At 43.9% G+C, this 19,194-nt stretch overlaps 8 protein-coding genes across 8 annotated transcripts; 6 read left to right on the forward strand and 2 right to left on the reverse strand.

Moving 5' to 3' along the window:
• The first annotated feature begins 30 nt into the window (after positions 1-30).
• On the forward strand, positions 31-2,166 carry LOC6496505. The gene is made up of 5 exons (XM_001961003.4): positions 31-201; positions 260-1,143; positions 1,200-1,262; positions 1,325-1,520; positions 1,579-2,166. The coding sequence occupies exons 1-5, from the start codon at positions 121-123 to the stop codon at positions 1,732-1,734; spliced, it is 1,380 nt and encodes a 459-aa protein (XP_001961039.1). The 5' UTR covers positions 31-120; the 3' UTR covers positions 1,735-2,166.
• A 176-nt stretch (positions 2,167-2,342) lies between these two features.
• Positions 2,343-4,474, forward strand: LOC6496506 (DNA mismatch repair protein Mlh1). The gene is made up of 2 exons (XM_001961004.4): positions 2,343-3,227; positions 3,284-4,474. The coding sequence occupies exons 1-2, from the start codon at positions 2,414-2,416 to the stop codon at positions 4,459-4,461; spliced, it is 1,992 nt and encodes a 663-aa protein (XP_001961040.1). The 5' UTR covers positions 2,343-2,413; the 3' UTR covers positions 4,462-4,474.
• A 35-nt stretch (positions 4,475-4,509) lies between these two features.
• LOC6494067 (succinate dehydrogenase assembly factor 2-B, mitochondrial) lies at positions 4,510-5,533 on the reverse strand. Its single transcript, XM_001961005.4, has 3 exons — positions 5,352-5,533; positions 5,078-5,265; positions 4,510-5,022 (listed from the first exon to the last, which is right to left on the reverse strand). The coding sequence occupies exons 1-3, from the start codon at positions 5,367-5,369 to the stop codon at positions 4,737-4,739; spliced, it is 492 nt and encodes a 163-aa protein (XP_001961041.1). The 5' UTR covers positions 5,370-5,533; the 3' UTR covers positions 4,510-4,736.
• A 448-nt stretch (positions 5,534-5,981) lies between these two features.
• On the forward strand, positions 5,982-9,180 carry LOC6496507 (origin recognition complex subunit 1). Its single transcript, XM_001961006.4, has 3 exons — positions 5,982-7,380; positions 7,441-8,340; positions 8,398-9,180. The coding sequence occupies exons 1-3, from the start codon at positions 6,129-6,131 to the stop codon at positions 8,991-8,993; spliced, it is 2,748 nt and encodes a 915-aa protein (XP_001961042.1). The 5' UTR covers positions 5,982-6,128; the 3' UTR covers positions 8,994-9,180.
• On the reverse strand, positions 9,075-12,386 carry LOC6494066 (GPI ethanolamine phosphate transferase 2). The gene is made up of 8 exons (XM_001961007.4): positions 12,122-12,386; positions 11,685-12,063; positions 11,448-11,627; positions 11,262-11,392; positions 10,995-11,209; positions 10,728-10,939; positions 9,935-10,665; positions 9,075-9,873 (listed from the first exon to the last, which is right to left on the reverse strand). Exons 1-8 carry the CDS (start codon positions 12,283-12,285, stop codon positions 9,105-9,107), a joined length of 2,781 nt encoding a protein of 926 aa, XP_001961043.1. The 5' UTR covers positions 12,286-12,386; the 3' UTR covers positions 9,075-9,104.
• A 10-nt stretch (positions 12,387-12,396) lies between these two features.
• LOC6496508 (zinc finger protein 35) lies at positions 12,397-14,487 on the forward strand. The gene is made up of 3 exons (XM_014908371.3): positions 12,397-13,048; positions 13,105-13,458; positions 13,514-14,487. The coding sequence occupies exons 1-3, from the start codon at positions 12,644-12,646 to the stop codon at positions 14,465-14,467; spliced, it is 1,713 nt and encodes a 570-aa protein (XP_014763857.1). The 5' UTR covers positions 12,397-12,643; the 3' UTR covers positions 14,468-14,487.
• A 154-nt stretch (positions 14,488-14,641) lies between these two features.
• LOC6496509 lies at positions 14,642-17,057 on the forward strand. The gene is made up of 4 exons (XM_001961009.4): positions 14,642-15,033; positions 15,102-15,347; positions 15,406-15,768; positions 15,826-17,057. Exons 1-4 carry the CDS (start codon positions 14,743-14,745, stop codon positions 16,669-16,671), a joined length of 1,746 nt encoding a protein of 581 aa, XP_001961045.1. The 5' UTR covers positions 14,642-14,742; the 3' UTR covers positions 16,672-17,057.
• A 60-nt stretch (positions 17,058-17,117) lies between these two features.
• Positions 17,118-19,188, forward strand: LOC6496510 (zinc finger protein 674). The gene is made up of 3 exons (XM_001961010.4): positions 17,118-17,596; positions 17,652-18,014; positions 18,076-19,188. Exons 1-3 carry the CDS (start codon positions 17,192-17,194, stop codon positions 19,096-19,098), a joined length of 1,791 nt encoding a protein of 596 aa, XP_001961046.1. The 5' UTR covers positions 17,118-17,191; the 3' UTR covers positions 19,099-19,188.
• Positions 19,189-19,194: the final 6 nt, after the last annotated feature.

Consider the following 19,194-nt stretch of genomic DNA (forward strand, 5'->3'; position numbering starts at 1 on the left):
CAAAAAGAATCCCCGTTTAACGTTTTTCATCACTGCTTGCTTCCTGCGCATTTTGTTTTGACAACAATGTGCTAGAATTTTATCGAATCCTCCGAAGATATCCTACCCTCTTCCACAAAGATGAGCAAGTGCACCTATGGTCCTCCCACAGATTCCGATGGTTCGGACAGCAGCTACGATGGCTTCTACTTCTCGGATGAGGTGAACTCCTTTAGTTGCCTTCTTATCCTTGGCTTCAAATCCAATTATTTCTTTGCAGATAAAACGCTCAAAACCAGCCCCTTATGTGCATCCCGAGCAGAAGCTCTACGAGGCAGTTCTGGATGGTGATCTCCCGACTGTGCTTAAGGAAATGAAAGCCCTATTATTTCATGTGGACCACAGCCTGAAGGGCGGACCCACCATTTTGATGTACGCTTGTATGAACGGACATTATGAACTAGCCGAGTACTTCATAGAGAAGTTATCGGCCAATGTCAACCGACAGGTGGACTCTGTGATGCCACTGATGCTAGCTTGTGACTGTCAGAACAAGGATCCTTATTTGGTGGAGAAATTGGTGCGTCTGCTCCTAAAACATAGAGCCGTCATAAACGTGTCAGATAGGTACGGCATGACGCCTTTTATGTTCGCCTGCCGGAATGGCTTTACGAGCGTTGTTCGCTTACTGATTAAGGAAGTGAGCTTCGACGCCGTGGATAATAACGGCTGTACCCCAATCTTCCATGCCATCGAGCAGAACCACATCGAGGTGGTCAAGATTTTAGTGGAGGCTGGCGTCAATGTCACAATAGCCAACAATAAGGGCTACACTCCAACTCAGGTGGCGGAATGCCACGGCTACTATGATCTCATGCAGCTTTTGCCTCAACTGCCATCTGTGTACTCAGTGCCATCCCGTTTCTTGGGCTATAATTCTCTAAGAGATCAGATACCGCGTCTTTTCTTAAAGAGCGACTGCCCGGAGTACTTCCAGGAGTTGAACTGCATTCTCCAATCAATTGATGTGCAGAACACGCTGCAGTACTTCGCCGAGGCGAGAGTCTCATTGGCCGAGTTTCTGGTCATGGATGAGCAATCGCTTGCAGCGATAGGCATAAAGTTCCCAATTTACCGAAACAAAATCATGAAGGGCATTCTGGAGTGAGTTATTCTTAAATCCTGGTCCAAACTTTCGTTTAAACTGTTTAATCTTCCAGCTTTCATCTGCACCACTGGTCCAAGAAATCGATAGCTCGCGTAAAAAAGGATGGCATGGACAAGTAGGTTTTCCACTTAGCATGATCTTGATTTTTAATATTTATTAATATAAAATTATCTTTAGCTTTTATGAGATTCTAATGATTGCCGCCAATCATCTGCAACAGCTGGTTATCATTCAGGCTTCTCTGCAATTCGTTTTGAAAAATCAGAAGGAGCAGAAACTGGGACAGCCTTCGGAGACGCAACTAACTATTTTGCAGAGCAACCTCCAAGGCTACAGGGATGTTATGAACGAAATGTCGAGAACCGTTAAATATGTAAGTTTTTATAAAAACATTTAAGAAAAATTCTCACAATATAATTTCATTTCAAAAGTTGGGATCCTTTAGTCCTCAAAAAAATCCGCTGTACATCGACTTCAACGAAATAGTGGCCGAACGGAAGCGCAAGAAAGTCCGAAACTACTTTAAGTATACTACTATATTACTTGGAATCTCTGTTTTCATTTGCCTCAAATGCAAGTGGTTCTAATAGTATTAATTACCCATATCATTGAAGTAATCATTCCCAATTTAAAAATAGAGATACTATTTTGTAGCGAGCTTAATTGAATTTAACCGTTTATGTTTGAAAATTTAGGGAGATATTGAAAAATCTCATATTGAATATACTACCACACGCCTTTATGTTAAAATGTTACAAATTTAACTGTTAAATAGTTTGAAATATAACCTGGTTTATAAGTTTATGAAATTTAAAAATTTAACCTAAAGACAATATAAAGGAAAACAATTATAAAACGAAAATACCTGAATCTCATGAGGTTACCTGATGAAGAATATCAAATTTAATACTATGTACTAAAGAATATTAGAAACTATTAACTACTTATAAAAGTTCAAAGCAATTATAGCAACATTGTTAACATGTACATTTTCTAAATAAACAAATCGTTTGATTGAATTTAACATTGTGTTTTTTTTTTAAAAAGCCATTTTAAGAATCGAGTTCAATATTAATTTGTATTGTATTAGTCTTCAGGTAAGTTTTTGGAAATAAACAAACGTCTTTTATAGAAATAAAATAAACTACATTTTAAAGATTTTGAAATTTAAATATTTCATGTGACCATATTGACTTTCTCCAATACAAAACCCGGCCACACTAAACAATTAATAGAATAGCTGAATTAAGAAAACACCTTCCCGCCATGGCAGACTTGGAGCCTGGAGTCATCCGGAAGTTGGATGAAGTGGTGGTCAATCGAATCGCTGCCGGTGAGATTATCCAGCGACCTGCCAACGCACTCAAGGAGTTGCTGGAGAACAGCCTGGACGCACAGTCAAGCCACATCCAAGTTCAGGTTAAACAGGGAGGTCTTAAGCTTCTCCAAATCCAAGACAACGGAACTGGCATACGAAAGGACGACCTTGGCATTGTCTGTGAACGCTTTACAACATCGAAACTATCCAAGTTCGAGGACCTTACTCACATAGCAACGTTTGGCTTCAGAGGCGAAGCTCTGGCCAGTATCAGCCATGTTGCTCACTTGAGTATCCAAACCAAGACAGCGAAGGAGAGGTGTGGCTACAAGGCCACCTACGCGGATGGCAAGCTCCAGGGACAGCCGAAACCCTGCGCGGGTAACCAGGGCACCATCATATCTATCGAGGATCTCTTTTACAATATGCCGCAACGTCGCCAGGCCCTGAGATCACCGGCAGATGAGTTTCAGAAACTATCGGAAGTGTTGGCGAGGTACGCCGTCCACAATCCTCGGGTGGGCTTCACTCTTCGCAAGCAGGGAGAAGCTCAGCCAAGTATAAGAACTCCAATAGACAGTTCCCGTTCCGAGAACATCAGAATCATCTATGGCGCAGCCATTTCCAAAGAGCTGTTGGAATTCAGCCATCGGGACGAAGTATTCAAGTTCGAGGCCGAGTGCCTGGTTACCCAGGTCAACTACTCAGCTAAAAAGAGTCAGATGCTTTTGTTCATCAACAATCGACTGGTGGAATCTACTTGTAAGTCGGTACATATCCCCCACCTGTTGGTTTCTCATAAAATGTATTCTTTTTAGCTTTAAAGGCGGCCCTGGAGTCCGTATATTCGACGTACTTGCCGCGAGGCCAACATCCCTTCATCTACATGAGCCTCACCTTGCCAGCCCAGAATGTGGATGTCAATGTGCATCCAACAAAGCACGAGGTGCACTTTCTCTACCAGGACGAGATTGTGGAGCGCCTGAAAGAACAGTTGGAGGCCAGACTCTTAGGAAGCAACTCTACGAGAACCTTCTATAAACAACTACGCTTACCAGGCGCTCCAGATTTGGATGAAACGCAGCCAGGCGATAAAACCCAGCGAGTCTATCCCAAGGAACTGGTCCGCACCGACGCTAGCGAACAGAAGCTGGAGAAGTTCTTCACTTCTTTGGTCAAAAGCGACTCTGGGGTTTCATCCACCTCCTCCGAGGGAGCTCCGCCATTGCCAGAGGAAAGTTTTCGACAGACAGCAGCCCGAAAGTCGCGTGAAGTGCGCTTGAGCAGCGTGCTGGACATGCGGCAAAGAGTGGAGAGGAATTGCAGTGTCCAGCTCCGGGGCATTATCAAGAACCTAGTCTACGTGGGTTGTGTGGACGAGCGAAGAGCCCTTTTTCAATATGAAACGCATCTTTATTTGTGCAACACGCGCGCTTTCTCTGAGGAACTATTCTATCAGAGGCTCTTGTACGAATTTCAGAACTGTCCAGAAATAAGCTTGAATCCTCCGCTTTCTGTGCAGGAACTCATAATGCTGGCACTGGAGAGTGAGGCAGCTGGCTGGACTCCTGAGGACGGTCCCAAAAAGGAATTAGCGGAGAGCGCTGTGGAAATTCTTCAGCAAAAGGCACCCATTATGCGCGAGTACTTTAGCCTACGGATCTCTGATGAAGGACTTTTGGAATCCCTGCCTGTATTGGTATCCCAGCACCAACCCAATGTGGCTCATCTGCCAGTGTACTTGCTACGCTTGGCCACCGAAGTAGATTGGGAGGAAGAGGCTCGCTGCTTTAAGACATTTTGCCGTGAAACTGCTCGGTTTTACTCGCAGTTGGAGCTGCAAAGTGGCCCAATGTCCGGACATCCGAGGTGGATCATGGAGCACGTTCTATTTCCAGCCTTTAAAAAATATCTTCTGCCACCTCCGCGCCTCAAGGAACAAATCTACGAGCTAACCAACTTACCCACTCTTTATAAAGTATTTGAAAGATGTTAATGGGGATTGCTATATATTTTTTTGTTTTCCTAAAAAATAAATACTTTGTAAGATTTTAAACTTTTAATAAGGATGCGGTGCGAAGCAAGGATTTTTTCTTGTGGAATTATTTGAATTATTGAAGAGAATTTTTCGAAATCAGTCACGACCGGGAGTTTGCATTTGAACTTCTTTGGGAGTATTTGGAAAAATATATATGTGTATAACGGGTTGCCAACAGAGATCATATTCTGGATCGATAGGAAATATCTAGGATCTAGGATTAAGCAATATATCTAGGATTCACTGGAGTACAAATCCGGCTGACGAATGCGAGAGATTCGCTCCGCGTTCTTCACATGATCTTTGAGCAGCCTCATTATCTCGGTGTCGTATTCCTTGGGAGTGGGCTTCACATCGGTGGCCCAGTAGTAGATGTCCCAGTCATTGCTTACTCCATTGATTAGTTGGTCATACTGGGCGGTCTGCTCCGCATTAAAATTGTCTAGGTATTTAGCAGCAAAGGTGCTAAGAAGCAAATCGTTCTCCAACATTCCCCGCTTCCGCGATTGATACAAAAGTCTGTGGGGGATTAAATTGTTACTATTTTGTAGTTCAACTATATATTTAAACTCACCGCTGCTTGCGAATGTCCAGGGGTTCATTCGGTCGTACAGGATACTCCGGCAGAGGCAAATAGTCCGGATCGTCGTAGTCCACAATCACGTCGTTAATAGTGCTTGCCAGCGGCGGTGGAGGACTTTGTTTATTGGACAGGCTGCGTCTCCATGGCATAAAGATCCATCCCGAAATATCCATTGTCAACTTTATAGCGAAATTTAAAAATAGAAGGCAGAAATGCAGTCAGGTGCATCTTATGCAACCAAGGGGAATTAAATTATTTTTCTTACCCGAAGTTGTCGAAACATTTTGCCAAATACCTAAGAAATATTTAATTTTTTAATAGTATTTTTGAAGTAGGACTTGTAACCTTTCTAACAGGTTTCAAGACAATTTAAAACTCGATATTTTTTGACAACGGTTGCAAATGGATTTGTGACTAAAAAACACTAAACGCTCAAATGGAGCAGGATTTGGTGAAGGTAATGTATAATTACTAATGATTTTAAAATTTATTCTGTCGATAATTGTTTATTTTTCAATAAGAAAAAAATTATCCCGGATCTTCACCCAAAAAGATTAAAACATACTACGAACTTATCTGAAATGTGTTTTTTTTCACAAGATTTTTTTTTTTATAATTTTAAAATAATACAATTGTTTTTATTCAATAATAATTTACGTGTTGAAGTTTTTTAAGTGTAGAAAATTTAAGGTATACCTAAAATAAGGGTTAAAATAAAAATATAATAATTCCCATATTGAAAGAAAATATTTTTTTCATTTTCCCATTAGTTGTTTTTTAATATAATAATTCATATTATATTTTTGTGTTAAAATTTAATAAATTCAAAGATCGGTAATGCCTAAATTCAAAAACCCCTCCAATACTTATTGAAACAGTGTTGGAAAAGTCTGAGTAAGATCGGCTTCCCGCCAAAACAAAAAAACAGGCGGCAAGCTGATTGTTAAAGAGCAAGAGAACAAATAAGTAGAACACCCAAATTGAGATTAACTGCTGACTTGGGAGAATTGTTGAATTAACGGGCCAGTAATTTGGCTTTGCAATGGTTAATAAAGAAAATGTATTCAGTGCGGGGCAGCAGGTGAAATGGATCGGTGGCCACGATTCAACTAAATGTGTTAAAGGTCTGGAGCACAAAAACGTGTACTTCTACGAAAAGTGTATCTACGGACCTTTAACGCTCACGGTAGGCGATTACATATTGGTGTCGAATGCCGATGCAGCCGAACCCGATACCGTGGACGGATGCGACGTGGCTAAGATCCTGCATATGTACGATCTGCGCGAGACAACTGACCGTGATCCCTGTCGAGCCGTTGTCCAGTGGTACTCCCGACCCCAGGCTATCCCACAACAAAATTACGACGACGACAGCATCGCCATTGATTTCGATCTAGAAGTGATCGAGGAACACAGGCCATACGACAACGACGTCGCCCTAGGAGCCATCTATCGCAAGTGTGTTGTTTTGGAGGGTACCTCGGAAAAATCAGCCCAAGATATCATTAAGAGTAAGGCCCACAAACTGAAGTCCACAGCCTGCCCCATGTTTGTGAGCCGCTACAAGTTCGTCAAGGTGAAGCGGCGTTATTGCCTGATTCCCTTGGAGATACACCTGGAACAACCGGAACCAAAGTCCGCTTCACGGTCAGCGCGCAAGAGCAAGGCTTCCAATGAGTCAACTGTGGAGAAGAGAAGGCGCTCCCACATGGAGGCAGCCAACTCTCTGGAATTCGTCGACGTCAACTACTTCAACTGCGAGAACAAGGTGTCGCCCATCAAGATTGTGGGCGGACGCAGTGTGGTGCGCCTCTCGGAAAAGAAGAAGTCGGTCCACAAGGACGAGGAGATCAACGCGAACTATCTTCCAGCCTCGCCGCTCACAGAAAAGAACGCCAAGGTGGAAACGCCCAAGTCGCGGGCTTCAGCTGCGCGTCGTAATCTTAATCTCAGCCTGGATAGAGGAGCGGACTCCACGGCCGATTCGGAATGTCTAAACTACTCCATTGTCCAGCAAACGCCGGATCCAAAGACCCCGTCTAATGACATGAAAATCAAGCTGCGTCTATCGGAGAGGCGGCGCTCGGTTAGATTGGCTTCCATGGATCACGATCCCTTGGCTATTGAGGAGCCAATAGAGACATCCAAAACACCGTCCCGTAAGCGCTTAGGTGTGACCAATGGAGATATTTATCACACGCCCACCAAGAAGGTCAAGGAGCCAGTGGCTGGGGCGGAAATGACACCATCGACAAGACGCAAGAGCATCTTAAAGTCAACCACCAGTAGATTGGGTAAGACGACGATAAACTTAATAAATTAATGAAAATAAACTAAATAATGGTCTTTTTCAGCTGAGGGAACTCCCAGAAGAAGTATCCAATTATCTAACATTGTGGAGAAGCGCGTCTTCAAGGAGGACGAAATCATATCCACTCCAAAGAGAGGCCGAACCAAGAAAGTTCCCGAAGATGAGGATGAGGACGAGGACGAGGACTACACACCAAAGAAATCCATCCAAAAAACTCCCACCCGATCACGCCGAATGAGCACCACTACAAAGCCATCAACTACTCCTAGCAAAGCAATTTCAACTCCTAGTAAGGGAGCAGTTGCCCCCATGACACCCTCACAGAAAATGAAGAAAATCCGTGCCGGAGAACTGAGTCCTAGTATGCAGCAGCGCACAGATCGTCCGATGGAAGACTCTAGCAAGTCGCAACTGCAGTTGGCCCGTGAGCAGCTCCACGTTTCCGTGGTGCCCACGAGCCTGCCCTGCCGTGAAAAGGAGTTTGAGAACATCTACGCTTTCCTTGAGGGAAAGATCCAGGACCAGTGCGGCGGCTGCATGTATGTGTCTGGTGTTCCGGGCACAGGTAAAACGGCTACAGTTACCGGTGTTATACGCACACTACAGCGCCTGGCCAAGAAGCACGAACTTCCTGCCTTCGAGTTTTTGGAGATTAATGGTATGCGCCTGACAGAACCGCGTCAGGCTTACGTGCAGATCTACAAGCAGCTGACCGGAAAGACCGTGTCCTGGGAGCATGCCCATTCGCTGTTGGAGAAGCGCTTTACCACACCGGCTCCACGAAGAGTAACTACCGTTTTATTGGTGGATGAGCTGGATATCTTATGCAACCGGCGCCAGGATGTGGTCTACAATCTGCTCGACTGGCCCACTAAGTCTGCTGCCAAGCTTGTGGTAGTTACGATTGCCAACACCATGGATCTACCAGAGAGGTTGCTAATGGGTAAGATGGTTTTTAATTAACTTACTTCTCCAAACTTCTATAAAATTTGTATTGCAGGCAAGGTTACCTCACGTCTTGGCCTAACTCGTCTCACATTCCAACCGTACACCCACAAGCAGCTGCAGGAGATTGTTACTGCTCGACTGGGTGGCTCGCAGGCGTTTAAGGGCGAGGCCGTGCAGCTAGTGGCGCGCAAGGTGGCTGCTGTATCCGGGGATGCCCGTCGAGCACTTGACATTTGCCGGAGATCCACAGAAATCGCTGACGCTGACAGTGCCAATGTCAAGTGCGTGACCATGCTGCATGTACAGCAGGCCCTGGCTGAAATGATTGCCAGTGCCAAGGTGCAAGCTATTAAGAACTGTTCACGCTTGGAGCAGATCTTCCTACAGGCGGTGGCTGCAGAGGTCACGCGCACTGGCGTCGAGGAGACTACTTTCATGGGCGTCTACACGCAGGTGGAGACGATTGCTGCCTTCATGGGCGCGGCCGTTCCAGCGCCAGGTCGCGCTTTACGACTTTGCGCCAAGTTGGGTGCTGAGCGTCTGATCATCAGCGAACACTCTCGCAACGATCTTTTCCAGAAAATCCTGCTAAACGTTAGCGCCGACGACATTCATTACGCTCTTCGCGTGGGCGAAGTATCCTCTTAAACTTAAACTAACGATAATAGTTAATTTTAAAACAATTCACACGTATCTAAACCCATTCAAACTACTAACAACAATTCTGTATTAGCTTAAGCGTTTTAAATTATTTCTTATTTAAGCGTCATTTTTAAACAATTTAAAGTACAAACTCGTTACTAAAAATACCAAATAGAAAACCAGTACAGTGTAACAGTCGTAGAGAACCTTTGGGGAAAATACGGAGTATATAAAGAGATGGTAGCGGAATCCCACCATCAGACAGAGGTAGAAGGATGCTGGTAGCATGATGAGCGCAGCGTAGAGTGGAACTATCAGGGAGTCCGCTGCAATGGAGTACGGCGGCTGTAACTGCATGATACCCACGTTGCGAAGATCCGCACGCAGAGTGTGAACCATCAGATAAAGAAATGCATGAATTTCCGCGCTGTAGGTATTTAAAGTCACAAAGAATCCTACGATCACAGGGTTGTAGCTTGTTTGACCGATGTATCCGGGTGTTAGGTCGATGGTCGATAGGCTGTTGGAATTGCCCTGGTAGAAGTAGAACATCCTGGCCAAAAATATCGTCAGAATAATTTTGTATACGTGCACCAATCGCACGGAGAACTTGCGTGCACTGGTCGCAAAAACGTCGCACAGCTTGTAGGATTGCTGTAGGGCCACCAGAAGTACCGGCAGCAGGATTATGTTTTGCACCTTTTGCAGTAGTGCTGACAGAAGCAAGGAACAGGTGAGGTTTGTCTGAAGCAGCTGAAGTAAGACTTGTCTTGGCGGCAAGTCCCCGAAGCTTTTCGTCTGGGGAAGTGCCGCTAAATATCCTAAGACTAGAACCAATGCCAAGCAGCACCAGAACATTACCAGCGTGGGCACCATAATTCGCGATCTATAAATACATAACCAGATGGATCATCGTTCCAATTTTCGAAATATAAATATATACTCACATCAAATAAGGAGCCAGCTCAAAGAACTGCACCTGACCGTTGAGCCCACGAAAGCAGTACACCAAAAACAAAGCTGCTCCACTGGCCACAGACTGCAGGAGCTGATTATGATGATGCAGACGCGCCCAAAGTAGCAGCAGCGAGAATATTGTGATTGTGCTCCGAATCGCCTGAAGCCTGTGAAGGTATCGCATCAAAGTCAGTAGCATCAGCATGACAAAAACCTTGCGGAGCTGCCACAGACATGTCGAGGCAACGGTGTAGAGGTGTCGGCCATCCAGCTCCACATTAGCCTTAGTAATGCGACGACGAAGGGTCCGGAAGGCAGTTAACAGGATAAGGCTGTTTCCCAAGTAGTACCACGTCTTGTACTCCTGCTCAATAAACGAGGAAGACCCAAGCGTCAATGTCCGTATCGCAAAACAGGCCAGCAGCGGTAGAGGTAATGGAATGGAAAGCTTCAAACGTCGGGTGTATATGGGTGGAAGGGCAATCTTAAGCAGCGCCTGCGCCACATCGAAAGTAAGATAAACCGATAGAGTTATTGGAATGGTAAGTAAAATACTGTGCCAAGTGGAACTGATTAGAATAAGATCCAATCCATGGCAGGTCAAGTTTAGGAGGATACCCATGGCAAGGGATATTAACAGCTGCCCCGCTTTCAGGCTGTCCAATTGCAGTTGTTGCGTGAGATCCAGGTACAAGACACTAATAACAATGTGAAGAGAAGTCTAGGGGATGAAATAACTAAAAAATTACTGAAATCATTGTACATCTTTGAAGAAAAGCTTACCACCGTTGTTAAGGTAAGTCCCAGAACAATGAAGCCGTAGTCAAACTTGACCAGTGACTCTGAGAGTAAACTAGAAATTTCACGGGCCACTCGCATATAGTTAAGCTTGGCGTTCTGATAGTGGACATTGCTAGCTCCACTACCGCCTTCTCTCAAAGGTTGTAGCAATTTTTTGTGCAGTAGGGTGGCGTTTTGATACCATGTGTAGTAATCTAAAAAAAATAATTAATTAATATATATTTTAAGAAGAAACTGCAGTATAATTACCACTCCGTCGGACTTGGTCGTGGCCAAACTTCACGCGTGCCTTATTAAGCAAATGGTGAGCATTGTAGAAGTAAGCATACATCTGGTGCTCCAACGACATCGATTGGAGCATTTCTGGAATAAGGCATCCAATTGAAGGCGTTGGAATTTCCACGGACATAAGCACCGAAAGCGTAGGCGTAAAATCAATTTGGTTGTAGCGTTTCGAGCCCGCTCTAAATATAACAGAACTCATTAAAAAGTCATACCAAATATTAAAGTTCTTACGTTGTTTTGCTACAATTCCTCGAATAAAGATATAGGGGCACCAGAGTTTCTTCTGGAGTGTTTCCGCCATGTCCGCCTCCATCGGCCATTCCATGATCACCAGATAGCATGAGCAGATAGTTTGAACTTTTCTACAAAAGAGTTTTACTTTAAAAAAATAAATAAAACTCAAAAAAGAACCACAACTTTATGCTCCAATATCTTTTGCACAGCTTCGTCCATTTCCCTCAGCTTAAGTTGCACCCTTGGACTGGTATTCCCCTCGACATGGCCAATGTGATCGAGGCCCAGATAGTGGAGGACCAACAGAAACCAATCTTCCTGCTGTAGCTCAGAGTCCAATACTTTAGAGACACTTTTGTCGCCCTGCAAAATCAACATAATTTGTAGATTATTTTTTAATTAAGTTATTTTGTAGTTTACCTCATAAAAATCATTAACGAAAAAGGAATCATTATTAGCTGCATGGCGGGTGAACTCACTCGGGAACAGTTTCACCCAAGTATGGTCACCTGCAAAGGACACCACCCTCTTCTGCTTTTTCAGCCGGTGCAGCAAGGAATCTTCCAATTGCTCTGTGTGTCCAATGTTTAGAGCAATATCTATAAAGTTTGACAGGGTGCCAGTGGTCAGGCTTTTCAGCCGCGGCATTGTTACAGTGGGTATGTCCACATGAAGGCTTAGCTTCTCGCAGGCAGTGGAATGTGATATGGGCATTGACGTGGCATTCGGAAAATCATCGCGCAGGGCATCGATCAGAAATAGTATGAAGGAATCGTAGCTCGGCGGTGGGGGCTCCAATCTGAAAGGTTTACAATTATCAAAGTCTTATCAAACGCAACTATCACAGATGAACTTACTTGACGCCGTGGAGCGAAGTGGGACGCCCACCTGGAACGCTGCTGTCATCCTCCGCCACCGAGTACGAGGCCGGAAAGAAGCCGATCAGAAAGAAGACAGCGCCACAGAGGAAGAGACTCAGCATTCCTAGGGTATACCCCAGCCGACTCTTGTGCTGTTCCATGGTCGCGATCTCATCGAAAATTACCTATTTCACTAACAACACCTTTCCGAAAAGTGCGGCTCTGTCAGCTGTGTTTACATTTAGAATTATTTGGTTAACAGTTTATTTAACAGCAGGTTAATATCGATTTATCGATAATTATCAGAGCTGTAGATAGGGGTCTAAATAAAAACTATTAAAAAACTACTCAATATATTTTAAATATTTCCATATTATTAAGTATTAATCCGGGATATGAATATAATTTTATAAGAAACCCTTTTAGAACTTTCACTCCGCCCATGTATACAGCTGATCTGGACATAAACAAACCTGGTGGATTTGTTTTCAGTTTGTTGTATTCAGTTTTTCACTTAAAATGGAGACTTGCGGGCTTATTTACGTTAGTAATGACTACGAAAAGTTCCTAATGCGATGCTCCTTCTGTCCCAAGGACGTGGAGATGGCCCAGTGGCAGCAGTTTGTTCTCCACTTCAGGAACATGCACACGCCCCCGGAAAGTGAAAAATATGAAGAAGTCATCAGAGAAGATCTGGCTATGGCCGAGAAATCTGCTGCCGAAGAAGCGATAGAAACAAATCTTTCGGCGAAAGAGGAACAACTTAATGTAGAGCTGGAAATCGAGACAGTTGAGTCCTTGCTTAGCGATTCTGAGGAGTCTGGTGGGTCTGATCAGGAAGATGAACTAGAACCCGGCCAGGAGAAAGAATCAGGGGAACATCCTTCAGATGATGTTACTGTTCTAAGTACACCTATATACAAGGTACTCTTTAATCCCACATCTAAGCGTACTTAAACTCACATATTTTAATTTTTCAGTTCCAACCGTCCTTCTTTCGAAGAGACCCACGAACACCCAAGTTCATTGAGATCTACAAGGCATATCCATGCCTCTGGAATCCGAGTCACAGCAAATACAAAGAGCCCAGTGCCTGCCAGGAAGCCCTTAAACAGATGATCGTTGAACTGGAGTCAAAGGTTGCTGTCTTCCTTAACGAAAGAAGCCTTAGGGCGGCCATTAAGAAGATTCATCAACAGTACAACACGCTCAACAAGCGAGTGCTCTCTGGCAACCAGAAACAACATTCATTAGCCTTCACCAACTACACTCTATGCAGTTTTCTTAAGGCCACTAAGGATTATGACCTATCTAAAAGAAAGGAAAAAATTCAGGTTTTAAGTGAATTAAAGTTCCCAAGATTAGAAATTTCATCTTTACATTCCGCAGCTGGATTTCTCAAAGAAGAACAAGCTGACCACAGAGTTGATAGAGCTGTATGCCAATTTTCCGCAACTATACGATCCTTCGCACAAGGAGTTCTCCAACATGCATTCCCGCAAACAGGCCTATGAAAGCTTGGCCGCTGAAATTACAATCCCCAATACAGATATCAACAGCGATGACATCTACCGAGCAATCCAAAATCTGAGACAATGGTATTACAAAAGTACCAAGCACGCCATAAATGCTGGGAAAGGCGCTGAGAAGTTTTACCAGGACGTGTGCCGGTTTATGCCCCCCAAAATGTTTAAGCAGCGTCTCGTCTGCGAGATCTGTCAGCAAGTGACCTACTCTGATCACGTCCTTCAATCACACATCTTTAAAGCCCACAAAATCGGTGACCTGCCATTCAAATGTACCCTGTGCGAGCGCAGCTTTATAGGACGCGTAGAACTTGCCAATCATACCCAGAGAGTTCACATTGGCAAAACGCTTAAATGTGACCATTGTGAGCGGACTTTTGCGGTGTTCGCCGATTTGGAGCTTCACATTCGCACCCACACGGGGCATAAGCCTTATGTCTGTGAGCAATGTGGAAAAGCCTTTCGCCTGCGTTCCCAAATGAAGCTCCATGTTACTGCCATCCACACCAAGATTAGAGCCTTCAAGTGCGATATGTGTCCCAAGGACTTTGTGAAAAAGGTCGACCTAACAGATCACATCAAGAGCCACCTCAACATTCGCGACAAGATTTGCAACGACTGCGGCAAGGGTTTCACCAGCTGTCATTCCCTCATCCGCCATCGTCAGATTCACTCCGAGGTGAAGAAGTTTGTGTGCAAACTCTGCGAGGCTAGGTTTTCCCAGTTTGTTGGATTAAATTCACATATGAAGCGTACCCACAATATAGTCCGAAGCCATGGACAAAAAGGTACTACGATTGTTCCTGCAGAAAACTAAATAAATATAAAAAAAATCAATATTTGTTGTTTATTGTTATTATCAAGTAATGAATATGTTTTTAAAGGTTAGAGAATTATGAAAAATGCTTAAATTATATTGCACAAATAAATCCCAACAGTATTTCAAATATGTTTATTTTACCGCCGATAACCAGTTTCGATAGCTTTTGTATTTCATTTGACCTTGTACAATACTGGATTCGGAGCAGTGTTAAATGGCGTACATAATATTAAAGCAACGTTTGGGAAATCGTAATATATTTTTAAAGGAAAATGGAAGTGTGTGGCAGCGTGCTGGTGAATTCGAATTACCAGCAGTTCCGGCTGAAATGCATATACTGCACCACAGAAAGCGAGCTACATGATTGGAAGCTGTTCATCAACCATGTGCGGACATCACATTACTGCGAGGAGGATGAAGCCTCTGGGTCTACAGATGTCCCAATCAAAGAAAACCAAGATTCGTTGGACCCTGAAATCGAATACGAACCAGAAGAGTTTTACAATATCATTGAAACGGTTGAGGACGATGACCAATGGTTAAAGTCTGAAAATGACATGGACGTAAGTGCAATCTTTGAAATCCTGAAACCTTATTGTTATTCTATTAATCCGTTTTCGTCCAATATTAGGAGGATGTTAGTCCATACGCGGAGAATAAGACGACTTACTGTGAATACCTTTCTGAATCCAATGAAGCGCCAGCTCCATCAGAAAGAGATGCAGCCAGCAGCCCCAATTACTCGGCTTCTTTGAAAGCCGAACCATTCGTGGAGTACGAGAGTGGTAGCGACTCTAACTCATATATTGAAGAGCCACCGCTACCACGGCGTCCAGGAAGGCCACCAAAACGTACCAGACCTGATCAGGTTTTCAAGGTATGTAGGAATGCCATCATCCTGAGGAACTATTTGTAACGTGTTTCAACTATTTTAGTTCAAAGTGTCGTTTATACGAAGCAATCCACGTGTGCTGCATCTGATCCAAGTGTATAGGGAACACCCCTGCCTGTGGAATCCAGCAGATGACTTTTATGAGGATGAGGGCGTGCGGAAGCAGGCGTACAAATCTATAATAAGTCGTATGGAGTTAAAAACCGACGTACTTTTGACTGTGGCCGAGTTGAAGCGAACTCTGGTGCAGCTGCACACGCAATACGCCCTTGCAGGAGAAATGAAAGCGAAAGGGAAGCTAGTCGGACTGGCATCTCGTTACTATGCCAAATGCGAATTCCTCAGCGTTTCGCCGCCCGTAAAAGTAAGGCAGATCGAAGTGGACAGTAACCTAATCACAATTAAGGTAAAAATATTGTTTAGAATTTGGTGTGGACTAAATAATGAAGTATTTTTATTTCAGCTTAATTTTAAGGAGGATAACTTAGTGACTAGTTCTTTCATCGAGACATATGGAAACTATCCGATGTTATACAATCCAGCACACCCAGATTTCTGTTCAATAGATGCGAGGGCCGAAGCCTATGTAAAGCTGGCTGAAGAGTTCCAGCCTGTTGTGAAGGCCAATGAAACGGACGTTTATATAGCCGTAAATAAGCTAAGACGTTGGGCTTATGAGGCTATGAGGCGTCTGAAAGCCAAAGAGCTGATTGAGTCTTGCAATAAGCAGGAGGTGCAGTACTTGCGCATGTGTAGCTTTTTACCTGCTAAAGGATCGGAAAGTGCTGTGTTGTACTGCGATGTCTGCAGCAGGCGGTTTCACGGCGACTACAACCTCCGTGTGCATATGTTCAAAGCCCATATGTTGGGCGAACTACCTTATCTTTGTTCTATGTGCCCGCGGCGCTTTGACAGACAAGTGGACATGGAACGGCACAAACAACGATCGCATTTCGCTAACCGCCTGAAGTGCGAATATTGCGAAAAAGTCTTTGCTGTCTACCATGACCTTAAGGTACACACTCTTATCCACACCGGCGAGAAGCCGCATGTGTGCGAAGTTTGTGGCAAATCGTTCCGTCTGAAACTGCTTTTGGATCATCACATAAACGGCGTCCACCTCAACATTCGGCCTCACCATTGCCACTTGTGCAACAAAAGTTTCCGCAAAAAGTTTGAACTGTCCAACCACATTAAAGGACACTATAATATTCGTGATAAAAAATGCGAGGTTTGCGGAGCCGCTTTCTACGACCATTCTTCCCTCTCCAGACATCGCCGAGGCCACAGAGAAAAACAACAAATTTAATTGGATTATATTAAAATGGAGATATCGGGAAATAGCATTTGTGTTTACATTAAATGCATCGATTTATATCACTTGACTGCATGATTAGAACTATATATAATATGTAGATTCTGCCAATTAAAAAGGACAACAGGATATAGTCCAAAATATCCCAGCCTGTAGATGATAAGGAATATTTTTATTGTGTTTTCCTCTGTTATTAAAGAAATTAAATATAAATAAATAAACAAAATGTAAATGGGTCATAAATACGAATTTAAGTTATTTTTTATAGGTCATAAGTCTAATAAATAATTTAGAAATAATTTAATTCTCTTAATTTGTCTTCTCTTCTATTAATATTTTCAAAAATTCTAAATTAAAAAGGATAATAAATATGTAAACTATTCATCTTAAAAGTCTTATTGAAACAAACTACGTTTGTATTTCGCGGTTTGGCTTAAACCGGTCTTGACAAGCTTCCCAACACTGGCCAACAGCTGCTGGGTTTTGTTTTGTCTATTCGGTTTAGTTTGTTATTATGGTAATTTGCGGAAATATATTGGTTCGGAGCAACTTCGAGCACTTTGTGCTGATCTGTGCTCTGGACAATGACTGCTCAGTGGAGATGGAAATAGAGCGATGGCAGGACTTCATCCGACACATTAGAGAACACAGTTTCTTAAAGCCCGAATCAGTAGACACCGAAGACGAAAAGGTGGATATCAGGAGTGACTGTGAAGAGGATGTGTCAGCATCCGTGAAAGAAGAGGAGTCACAGACTCAGGAGCCAGAAGACTGTTTAGCTGAGGCCATGTTCGTAGACTTCCCGGTTTCCTCGGAAGAGGACGACTTCGAAGATGAAGACGATGTTGACAATCCATCTATACCGTTCGACTATGAACTGGAAACCACCAATCCCAATGACTTTCCGGCCCTTACAAAAGTATAGTTATATCTCGGACATTTGATTCTTTATTGAACCTATATTTTTTCAACAGTTCAATCCCACTTTTTACCGACGAAGTCCTCGGATCACCAAGTTTATCGAGCTCTACAAAAAGCACTCTTGTCTGTGGGATCCAGCAGATGACGAGTACAAAAACAAAGAGAAACGCTCCGCTGCCTACGTGGAGTTGGCCCAGCAACTGAAAGGCTCTGTCAATATCCACCTTACTTTATACAGACTGAAAAAATGCATCGCTAGCTTGCATACCCAGTACGCGGCTATCACCCGGCAGAAAAAGACACAGCGGTTGTCCAAGGTACCCCTCTACTACCATGCCAAATACAGTTTTCTATCGCATCGGGGCAATGTGGAGGAGGTCGAGAGCGACGACGACGAAGGAGACTGCAAAATTAAGGTGGGTATCACGAAATAACGACTAATATGAAAGTTAATTGCTGACTGTTTTTCTTCCGAAGCTGGTGTTCACGGAGGAGAACCGGTTAACCACTCTTTTCATAGAACTTTACTCGAAGTTTCCTCATCTTTACGATCCGAATCACAAGAACTTTGCGAATTTAAGCGAACGAAAGTCAGCATTCATGGAGATCACAGATCTGATTACGTCCGAGATTCCAATGGGTATCATCACTCACTACGACGTATACGACAGTATTCTAGGCCTACGGCGCTGGTATTCACGCAGAATAAAGACGCTCACCGATGTCCAGACAGTTGGCCTCTCGCTAGCCGAGAAATTGTATATCGAAAGATGCAAGAAGTTTATGCCCACAAAGACATTCCGACAGAAGTTGAAGTGCGAGGTATGTGAGCAGGCGTTCAGCACGGATCACGCTTTGCAGGCCCACCAGTTCCGGGATCATAAGATGGGCGAAGGCGGTTGGTTTCGGTGCACGCTGTGCGAACTTAACTTTGACCGGCGCTGCCACCTGCAGCAGCACATTCAGAGGGTGCACATGAGCAAGGCTTTCGCCTGTGACATCTGCAGCCGCAGCTTCGCCTTTTCCAGCCAGTTGGCCATCCACAAGCAAACGCACGACGAGAAGCACGTTGCCAAACCCTTTGTGTGTGAGTTCTGCGGGAAATCGTTTAAACAAAAGATCCAAATGACAACCCATGTGACAGCTGTGCACACCAAGATCCGGGCGTTTAAGTGCCACATCTGCCCAAAAGACTTTCTGACCAAGCGGGATCTCAAGGATCATGTGAAGGCCCACTTGAATATTCGCGACAAGGTCTGTGAGATCTGCCAGAAGGCCTTTACCAATGCCAACGCTCTGGTTAAACACCGGCACATCCACAAGGAGAAGACGTTGCAGTGCTCCCTGTGCACAACCCGTTTTGCGGAAAGGGTCAGCCTCGGTGTCCATATGCGACGAACCCATAAAATTATCAAGAGCACAGCGAAAGTGGCAGAGTCGGTGGGAGACGCAATCTTTCAACCCACATTCCCAGAACCCCAAGACATTCCCAAGCAATGAAGCCTCAAAATAACAAGTATTGATATTAATCTTAGTATTAATTAGTATTAAGTTCAAAGTAAAGTCTAAATAAAATTAATTATTCTTAAAGTTAAA

The sequence above is a fragment of the Drosophila ananassae genome, chromosome 3L (genome assembly GCF_017639315.1).
Source record: "Drosophila ananassae strain 14024-0371.13 chromosome 3L, ASM1763931v2, whole genome shotgun sequence".
NCBI lineage: Eukaryota > Metazoa > Arthropoda > Insecta > Diptera > Drosophilidae > Drosophila > Drosophila ananassae.